Consider the following 9,104-nt stretch of genomic DNA (forward strand, 5'->3'; position numbering starts at 1 on the left):
ATGTTGACATTGTTGATATCAGGTCCTAAACAACCCAGAAATGATATTGATGTATATCTAGCTCCTCTTATTGATGATTTAAGCACTCTATGGTATGAAGGTGTTGATGCTTATGATGCATATAGGAAGGAAGAGTTCAAACTTAGAGCTGTGTTGTTATGGACCATTAATGATTTTCCTGCGTTAGGCAATCTATCCGGGTTTAGTGTGAAAGGGTACAAGGCATGTCCTATCTGTGAAGAGAACACATGTTCTCAATATTTGAAGCACTCTAGAAAGATTTGTTACATGGGACACAGAAAGTTCTTACCCCGCGATCATGTCTTCCGAACATGGGAAAACCCATTCAATTGTTCACAAGAGTTTGCAATGGCTCCACAACCATTATTTGGAAGACAATTGGTTGAAAAGCTGAATAAAGTCCAATTCAAACAAGGAAAGCACAAACAGAGCATGAAAAGAAAGAGAGGATGTGAAAATGGTGAGGAGGTTCAAATTGATCCTAAGGTTTGTTGGAAGAAGAAGTCTATATTCTTTGAGCTTGAATACTGGGAGCATTTGGTCCTACGTCATAACTTGGATGTCATGCATATTGAGAAAAATGTGTCTGATAGCCTTATTAGTACATTGTTGAATATTCCTGGACGGAGTAAGGATGGAATTAATGCTCGACTAGATTTAAAAGATATGGGTGTGCGTACAAATTTAGCACCAAAGGTTGGTGAGAAACGAACATTTTTACCACCAACTTGTTATACCTTGAATAATGAAGAGAAACGAGGAATTTGTCATTGTTTGGCCAATGTGAAAGTTCCAGAAGGTTATTCCTCCAATATTTCGACATTGATAGATATGAAAAACTTGAATTTAGTTGGGTTGCAATCTCACGATCATCATACACTTTTACAACATATTCTACCAATTGGTATTCGTTCTGTTTTACCCAAAAAGGTTCGGAATGCCATCACAAGATTTTGCTTGTTTTGTAAATCTCTTTGTTGTAAAGTGGTAGATGTTTCTAAGTTGGACAAACTTGAATCAGAAATCATATACACTTTGTGCTTGTTGGAGCAATTCTTTCCACCTTCTTTTTTTGATATTATGGTTCACCTAACAGTTCATTTGGTGAGAGAAGTGAGATTGTGTGGACCAGTGTATTTAAGATGGATGTACCCTTTTGAAAGGTATATGAAGATTTTAAAAGGTTATGTTATAAATAGAAGCAGGCCTGAGGGTTGCATTGTTGAGTCTTATATCGTTGAAGAAGCAATGGAGTTTTGTTCAGATTACTTGTCAAGTGTTTCAAGTGTTGGGGCATATCCATCTCGAATTGAGATTGAAATTAGTAAAGGTGGAAGAGGTGGTGTAGTTTCAGAAATAAATCAAGTTGATCGAGATGAAGCTCATCGCTTAGTCTTACAAAATATTAACGACGTTCAACCTTACATCGAGTAAGATACTTTTAATTCTAATTCTTTTGAACAATTTAAAGATATAAGTAGTTAACTTTGAAAACAATAATGAAGTTTGGATCACTCTATTTTCAAGGGAGCATTTCAATTGGATCAAAAGCTCCTATCCAACTAAGTCGAAGAATCAAAAATGGCTACAAGATGAACATTATCGAAATTTAGCACATGGTTAGAAAATCAGGTAAAAAATTATTTTTTTGTGTTTCGTGGGCCTAGTTTTAAGTTAGGATGATATTTTTATATTTTATATATCTGATTTGTTTTTAATTTTTGTTTGTAAGTCCTAATTGAATTACGTAAAACACCTAATACAGTGTCAGAATCATTAAAATGGATATCACGAGGCCCTACATTTAATGTGATTAAATATCAATCTTATTATATAAATGGTACTAAATTTAACACAATGGATCGTGATAATAGTAGAAAGACACAAAATTATGGTGTTAGCATTGTTGCCAAAAATTTTCAAGTATCTAGTTCCAAAGATAAAAATCCCATAGAATGTGATATGACATTCTATGGAGTTATCAAAGAAATTTGGGATTTAGATTATATAAATGTTCGAATTCCTCTTTTTTTATGTGATTGGGTGAAGAGTGATAGCGGGGTTAAACAAGAGAACTTCGAATTTACATTGGTTGACTTGAATCGAATGGGGCACAAATCTGACCGATTTATAATGGCGTCTCAAGCCAAGCAAGTTTTCTATGTCACTGATCCTTTAGATTCTCGTTGGTCAGTTGTGTTAACAAGCCAACCAAAAGACTATCACCTAAAAGAATCTCACAACAGCGAAGTTTTACTCGAACAAGAAACTTTTGTGCTTGACGCACCACTTCCTGATGTCACCATTGAGGATGCAAACATTGGTTTACGTGAGGATGGTGAAGGTTTATGGTTTGAAAATTAAGTGTTACTTGACAAATTAAGTGGGTTTTACATGAAAACACTCTTAGAACAAGGTACTTTGCATTTTGTTTTATAAACCTTTGGTGGGAAACCAATGCAATACTTTGTGAGCTAACTTTTATTATTCTTCAAATGTAGGCACACAAGTATGGATCCCCCTTTATCTGATGATGATGTTGACCCATTTGGCGATGACAATGATGAGATGAGTGAAATCCCACAAGAAGTTAAAATTTCGAAGATATATAGGGGCAAAACAGTTTGTGCTGGCGTCATAAAGGCTATAAGTGAGGGTCGAAAATTAGTGGTAGAGTATAATCAATTGGGAATATCAATTGGAAAGGGGGCAACAAAGATGGCAAGTCGTATTGGAGTGTTGGCACGTTGTCACATTCCTTTGAATATCGATGACTGGAGGTTGGTCCCAAATGAAACTAAAGCGCTAATTTGGAAGGAAATTAATGTAAGTTTTTAAATTTTATTAACTTGTATATGAATGAACATATATAGTTGTTTATTAATTGATTAATTATTATTTTTATTTATGTAGGAGTCATTCGATGTACAGGCCACATCTAAAGCTAAAGTTTTGAGTGAAGTCGGGGACCGATGGAGAGATTGGAAGAGTTGGCTAACAAAAAATAAAGTTGAAAAGTACAAAGAAAAAGCTCCTGAACTCCTTGCCCATCCACCAGATGCATGGAGTAACTGGATCAAACAAGATGATTGGGAAGGATTCGTTGCTAAGAGATTATCTCCTCAATGGGCTAAGCTAAGAAAAAAGAAACAAGGTGCACGGGCACAGAACAAATACAATCACCGCACAGGACGGGGTGGTTACAAACAGATAGAGCAACAACTTCAAGCAGAATTAGGCCACGAACTAACAGATTTTGATAGAGCTGATATGTGGTTAAGGATAAGAAAGGATAAAAAAGGAGAGTCAACTGAGGATGTAGCATCAATTAAGGAGAAGATTGTGAGTATAATTTTACTTCTTTACTAATTAACATTTTTAAATGGATGTTCGTATTAATTATTAACTAATTTGATTTTGTATATAGGTTGACTACAAACAAAAGGTAGCAGAAGGAACTTTGGTGGTGGAAGGATCCAAAGATGTCCTAACATTGGCTTTGGGCACCCCTGAGCATTCTGGACGTGTTAGGGGGATGCCTAAAGGTGTCACCCCTACACAATTTTTTAAGACACCAAAGCCTAAGAGAAAAAGTCAGCTCGAAGTATCTACTTCTGAAGATAACCGCATTAATAGGGTGGAAGAGCAACTTCGACAATCGGATGAGATGAACTGTCGAACTGAGGAGAAATTAAATCAATTGATGGAGCAATTTAGATCGACACATAGCAATATCGGTGAGTCATCGCATGCATCTGGTTCTTGTGTGGGAAGAGCAGCCTCTAATGTATCACCACCACCACCACCACTAGCACCATATGTTGAACAAGAGGTTGTTCCACCAGTACTAGCACCACCACCACCACCACTAGCACCACATGTTCAACAAGTGCTTGTTCCACCAATACTAGCACCACCACCACCACCACCACATGTTCAACCAATGATTACTCCACCAGAACCACAAGTTCCACCAACTATGCATGAGGTATTCTTATTACCATAATCAACTTAGCAAATGTTAATGCTTAATAATTTCACTATTGTACTATATTAATTATTTCTTTCTAACGCAACATATTAAATGCAAGCTTGCTATCAAAACGAGAGACAACATAGTTGCATCGAGATACATCCTTAAGACTGATAGTACAGATATCCATGGAAAAAAGATGCCTAAAGAAGTTGCTCGTGTAGTCGTTGAGGTAGCCCACGATGAGATGGCTAGGCTACAATTTCCTAATTTGAATGTAGGGATCACTTTGGTAGGTCAAGCAGTTGGGGTACCAGTAGCATGGCATAAACATCTTATTATCGACGAAAGTGAGCAGGGACAGGTAATGTCTATAAGTTTTTATCGCCTAACTTCTTTTATTTTGAAATTTATTTTATTTTAACTTTTCCTTGGGTCATAAGCAGAAGAGAAAGCAAGAAGATATTGAGGCAATGATACCTTCCACTCAACATCCACAGCCCCCAAAGCCTCCGCGTGTAGAGCCATTGACACAGGAGGTAGTGTCAATCTCTCACAATGATTCGGCATCTATGTCAAGTAATTTGACCTCTTTATTGAAGTTTGTATCACCATGGGATAATGACTACCACAAGAAGATTAATATCCCATCGCATGTTTTTGGATACAACACGATTGCTACGCTTTTCAAGGATGATGTGACGCAATTTTGCAATATGGACAAGATTGGGCAAACTCCAATGATATTGTATTTGAGGTATATGTTCATGTCTTTTATAATTTAAAGTTTGAATTATATACATGTCTTTTATAATTAAATATGATTAATTTCTAGGTTGTTGGATGATATACTACATACCAATGGGTTGGATCATTTGTACGCATTTCAGCATCCAGGTGAAGTTAGTGTAGGTCATGAGAATAAGCGTGCCCAAGAACTTAAAGACCGATTCATTCAAATGGGCGAGAAGCAGTTCCTTATTTGTCCCTGGAATAACAAGTAAGTTTATATTGAGTTTTGAAATGTTAAGTTCATAGTCATCTTCTAAATATTTGATTGTTTGTTTTCTAGTGAACATTGGATGTTATTGCTATTTCAACCTCACTCACATTCAGTGGCGTTCTTGGATCCCATTAACCTTCAATTACGCATTGAGATTAAAAATATAGTTAGGCTGTAAGTTTATATAAGTTTCATTCCTTAAAGTATATTATCTTTTTAATAGTACTTGTTTGCTAATTAAAAAACTTTTATTATGTATAGTGCTTTCACGCTATATGATACAGAAAAAGGAAAAAGAGTTGTAAGTCTAAAGTATTATAGTCCAAAAGTAAGTAACATTCAACTTTATAAAACATAAGATTTAAATTATAAGTATACTAACAAGTATATGTAATATATTTTTACATTTGTCTATGTTAACAGTTCCAACAACAACCAAAAACCACAGAGTGCGGTATCTACTGCATGAAGTATGCTAGGGATCTCATTTCACAACGAAGAACCAAAGCATATCTATCGAATAATGTAATAATTAAATGTGTTTACCTTTTAACTTTAATAAAGTTATATTTTAATTTCATATATATTTGACATGTAACTTATAATTTATTTGCAGTTCAATTCAGATTTACCATATACTGACGCAGAACTTAATGAAGTTCAAGAAGAGTGGGCAAAATATATTCTACCGCAACTCGCTAAATGATGGCATGCTTGCATAGTACCTATGTGAGGGGATTTAATCATTTTTTGAAATTTTTATTTCTTTTATTAGAAATTGTTAGAACTAATCAAATACAGAATCAATCTAACAAATTATATGTAGTTAATTTAGCTTTTGGAGGTGTATATTGCGCTAAATATTCATTTTATGACAAACTTTTTTGGAACTATGTATTTCTTTAACTTAGAAAGTGTTATAACTAATCAAATGTAAAGTTAATGTTACTAATGTTAATTTAATTTAATCTTTGATGTGCATTCTTTTACTGCAATTGCTACGTTGATTTTGAAACCAGGGGGCATTGACAACATATTTGCAATGTCCTCTGGTGTGGAAACTTTGCGATAGTTAAAAACTGTCACCATAGACAACCAATCCCAACACATAATAACTGTCGGCGTTTCCAGCAACGGCGACACCTATTAACTGTCGGCGTAGCCAGCAACGGCGACACCTATTAACTGTCGGCGTTGCCAGCAACAGCGACACCTAATAACTGTCGGCATAGCCAGCAACGGCGACACCTAATAACTGTCGGCGTAGCCAGCAACGGTGACACCTAACAACTGTCGGCATAGCCAGCAACGGCGACACCTAATAACTATCGGCGTAGCCAGCAACAACGACACCAAATAATTGTCGGCGTTGCCAGCAACGAAGACACCTAATAACTATCGGCGTAGCTACCCTATGCCGGCATAGGCAAATACAACAGTTATTCGACTGTCGTCGTTGCTCAATAGCGACAGTTAAAAACTGTCGGGAAAGCCCATTTTTGTAGTAGTGTTTTAATCAATAATTTTTCATATTTTTATATAAATGTTTCATTTAAATCATAATTTTTAATTTAAAATAAAAATAAATAATTTTTTTAAAAATTAAAAAATATAACTTTTAAGGGCACGTGAAGAGGGCCCTAAAAACCTTACTTAAAGGCACTCAACAGGATCTTTTAGGACACGCGGACATTCTTTTAGGGCATGCACCGCGAGCCCTAAAAACATTCTTTTAGGGCTCGCAGACATTCTATTCGTGTGCCCTAAAAAACTAAGTATTTAAGGCTCTCAAATAGAACATCTGATGATTTATCCTGGATTAAAATTTCATAAACTCATAACCAGAAACAATGGAAAGGGAACTGGCATCATGATTCTTACATCTCTATGCATATTATTGTTAGCATGGAAATATTCTAGCAATGCAAACAAGTAAAAAGAATATTTCACTGTTTTTGACAAGTCAGAACTACCGTCAGAGCAGAGGAAGCTGGCTTTAGTAGCTGTACAGCATCAGGAAATTCAGTTAACCCAGATAGTTGTTTTGACAACCACTCAAAAAGATCTTTGCACCCTTCCACACCAAGTTTTGCATCTGTCCAAGCTGCTGCAATGTAAGGAACCTGCAAGAAGTATACAATCATGCCACCTGAGACAAAAAAACTAAACAGCTTCCACAGCGTAGAGCAAAAAAAAAAAAACTTACCATTTTATCAAGATGAACAGCAGAGAGCCAAGAATCTAAAGTATTCAATGTGCATTCCCTCATATGCTTTTTATTGTCACCCAAACATTTCAAAACATCTGCTAAAATGCCCTGAAAGAAATCCATACACTCACATTCAAATTTAAAGAGTACACTACATAAAATTAGCGATCATGAATTAGAAATCAACCTTGCTTGCTTTCTCAACAGCTGGACCCATTGCACATGCAACATTGCCAATGCATGTCAATGTTGCCATGACTAAATTTTGGTTGCTGTCACCTAGACGACCCCTTAGAGCACCAAACAATTCAGCTGAAAATAAACATTAAACAATAATTAACAAATGGGAGGATATAAAGGAGGTTGAATAGCATGTACAATAATAAATAATAACAATAGAGGGAGAGAGAATTTAAACACATGATAGAATGTACCAGTTCCATTGGGTTGGACGCGCTTGTTAGCCTCTTCCAAATCTTTATTCACAGCTTCAATTGACTCCAAGCGAGCCTAGAAAGCAGAAAATACAAAACATCAAAACACTACAATGGCTGCTAAATATCTCCCCTTTGGACCTTCCAGCAGCATGCAGGTGTCAGGCTCCATCCCTAAAAACATTAATTATGATCAAAATATTACCTTCCAATCAGTACTTTCTAAGCCTTTAAGCAGGGTAGGTGTAATCTTCCCACTAATATCTTCCCATGGCAGGCCATCTAGTCCACCAGAAGATGCAGATGTAGGTTCTGCTGATTTAAAAGTTCTCTTTGGAGCTGCTGCTGCACCCTAGATAAGATATAGGAATACATCAGTAACAAATAAACAAAAATGAACAATACATGCATCTTGAATGATTAAGTTGGAGCACCTCAAATGGATTCTTCTCATACTCCGTATCCAGTGCACTAAGAAGTGCATGTTTAACATCAGAAAGAAACCCTTTAATATCTACAAAAGAAAAGGGGTGGGAGGGTGTTACAAATTAATTATAAAAAAAAAAATCAATGTTTGGGAGCAGTTCAACTAAATATTTAAAAGGAAATTGAGGTGTGTGGACAATTCAAATAAAATGAGTATCAACCTGGGCCGACAAATTTATGCAAAACACCCAAAAGCTTGACAGAAAAATTTCTAGTAGCTGCTGCACTTGACTGTAGTCCAGTATCTTTACAAAAATCAATTAAATCCTGTAAAACAAAATATATCAATTCCTTTAATAGCTGAATATGGTAATTATTAACTAACAATTAGACAAAGCAAAAAAAAAAAAAGGGCCCAAATATAACTCCAAACCTTAAGTTTCAAATGTGAGATGCCAAAATCTTCCACTGCTGAAACCATCCACAGTAGCCCCTCGCTAACAACCTTGGGATTCTTGTGCTCTTTCAGTATCTTGTAAAGCTACAATACAAAGAATTCCTTGACTTTTATTGGATTATAAAAAATAAAAAAAGCAATCAAAGAAAAGAAATACAAGTTCCAATCAATTTAGAACCTAATATGTTTCATCCCTGCTTCAGAAGTTCACAAGAGAAGTGCAAACAAACTTCTCTACAGAAATGATTTAAATGTAAGACTTGCTCTTTCAAAAGTAAATCCAGGACCTACAGCTTCACAAAAAGTGTTCGCTGTTGTGTAACAAGTTTTAAATCTGTTTAATATGATTTCTTTTATGATTTTACTGTTGGCAACATGCTTAAAGCTGGTTTCAATTACAGTTTCTCCTATGTTTTTACTGTTGACAACATGATTTAAGGTTGTTTCAACTTTCAGTTTCAATAGCAATCATTTCAGATTATCAATCATAATGGTTTATTTTTATTTAAATAGGAATTTGGCAAGAGAAATTTCTCAAGAATATGTTACTACAAGTTCAAAATCTATTATGTCAATGTACT

General features: G+C 35.5%; 4 protein-coding genes across 6 annotated transcripts; 3 read left to right on the forward strand and 1 right to left on the reverse strand.

Annotated features, from left to right (window-relative positions):
• LOC133814164 (uncharacterized) lies at positions 1-1,455 on the forward strand. The gene has a single exon (XM_062247159.1). The coding sequence runs from the start codon at positions 1-3 to the stop codon at positions 1,453-1,455; it is 1,455 nt and encodes a 484-aa protein (XP_062103143.1).
• A 2,269-nt stretch (positions 1,456-3,724) lies between these two features.
• LOC133814165 (uncharacterized) lies at positions 3,725-4,463 on the forward strand. Its single transcript, XM_062247160.1, has 3 exons — positions 3,725-4,009; positions 4,113-4,344; positions 4,441-4,463. Exons 1-3 carry the CDS (start codon positions 3,725-3,727, stop codon positions 4,461-4,463), a joined length of 540 nt encoding a protein of 179 aa, XP_062103144.1.
• On the forward strand, positions 4,118-5,401 carry LOC133815978 (uncharacterized). 3 transcript variants are annotated; one of them, XM_062248721.1, is made up of 4 exons: positions 4,122-4,344; positions 4,441-4,751; positions 4,830-4,994; positions 5,067-5,252. In XM_062248721.1, exons 2-4 carry the CDS (start codon positions 4,468-4,470, stop codon positions 5,173-5,175), a joined length of 558 nt encoding a protein of 185 aa, XP_062104705.1. In that variant the 5' UTR covers positions 4,122-4,344; positions 4,441-4,467; the 3' UTR covers positions 5,176-5,252. The 3 variants fall into 3 exon arrangements, with proteins under 3 accessions (XP_062104706.1, XP_062104705.1, XP_062104704.1); XM_062248722.1 differs by lacking the exon at positions 5,067-5,252 and adding an exon at positions 5,259-5,401 and having other exon boundaries at positions 4,118-4,751; XM_062248720.1 differs by having other exon boundaries at positions 4,122-4,751.
• Positions 5,402-6,760: 1,359 nt separating this feature from the next.
• LOC133814166 (protein MOR1-like) lies at positions 6,761-8,787 on the reverse strand. The gene is made up of 5 exons (XM_062247161.1): positions 7,846-8,787; positions 7,641-7,716; positions 7,204-7,518; positions 6,971-7,120; positions 6,761-6,811 (listed from the first exon to the last, which is right to left on the reverse strand). Exons 3-5 carry the CDS (start codon positions 7,327-7,329, stop codon positions 6,761-6,763), a joined length of 327 nt encoding a protein of 108 aa, XP_062103145.1. The 5' UTR covers positions 7,330-7,518; positions 7,641-7,716; positions 7,846-8,787.
• Between the last annotated feature and the right edge of the window lie 317 nt (positions 8,788-9,104).

Source organism: Humulus lupulus, chromosome 2 (genome assembly GCF_963169125.1).
Source record: "Humulus lupulus chromosome 2, drHumLupu1.1, whole genome shotgun sequence".
In the NCBI taxonomy this organism is placed as follows: Eukaryota; Viridiplantae; Streptophyta; class Magnoliopsida; order Rosales; family Cannabaceae; genus Humulus; species Humulus lupulus.

Coding starts and splice junctions, on each gene's coding strand:
- LOC133814164 (XM_062247159.1), top strand. CDS start 1: ATGTTGACATTGTTGATATCAGGTCCTAAACAACCCAGAAATGATATT.
- LOC133814165 (XM_062247160.1), top strand. CDS start 3,725: ATGGAGCAATTTAGATCGACACATAGCAATATCGGTGAGTCATCGCAT. Junction 4,010..4,112: donor TTCCACCAACTATGCATGAG/GTATTCTTATTA, acceptor ATTAAATGCAAG/CTTGCTATCAAAACGAGAGA. Junction 4,345..4,440: donor ACATCTTATTATCGACGAAA/GTGAGCAGGGAC, acceptor GGTCATAAGCAG/AAGAGAAAGCAAGAAGATAT.
- LOC133815978 (XM_062248720.1), top strand. CDS start 4,468: ATGATACCTTCCACTCAACATCCACAGCCCCCAAAGCCTCCGCGTGTA. Junction 4,752..4,829: donor CCAATGATATTGTATTTGAG/GTATATGTTCAT, acceptor ATTAATTTCTAG/GTTGTTGGATGATATACTAC. Junction 4,995..5,066: donor ATTTGTCCCTGGAATAACAA/GTAAGTTTATAT, acceptor TTTGTTTTCTAG/TGAACATTGGATGTTATTGC.
- LOC133814166 (XM_062247161.1), bottom strand. CDS start 7,329: ATGGATTTCTTTCAGGGCATTTTAGCAGATGTTTTGAAATGTTTGGGT. Junction 7,121..7,203: donor CTGTTCATCTTGATAAAATG/GTAAGTTTTTTT, acceptor TACTTCTTGCAG/GTTCCTTACATTGCAGCAGC. Junction 6,812..6,970: donor CAGCTTCCTCTGCTCTGACG/GTAGTTCTGACT, acceptor ATTTTAATCCAG/GATAAATCATCAGATGTTCT.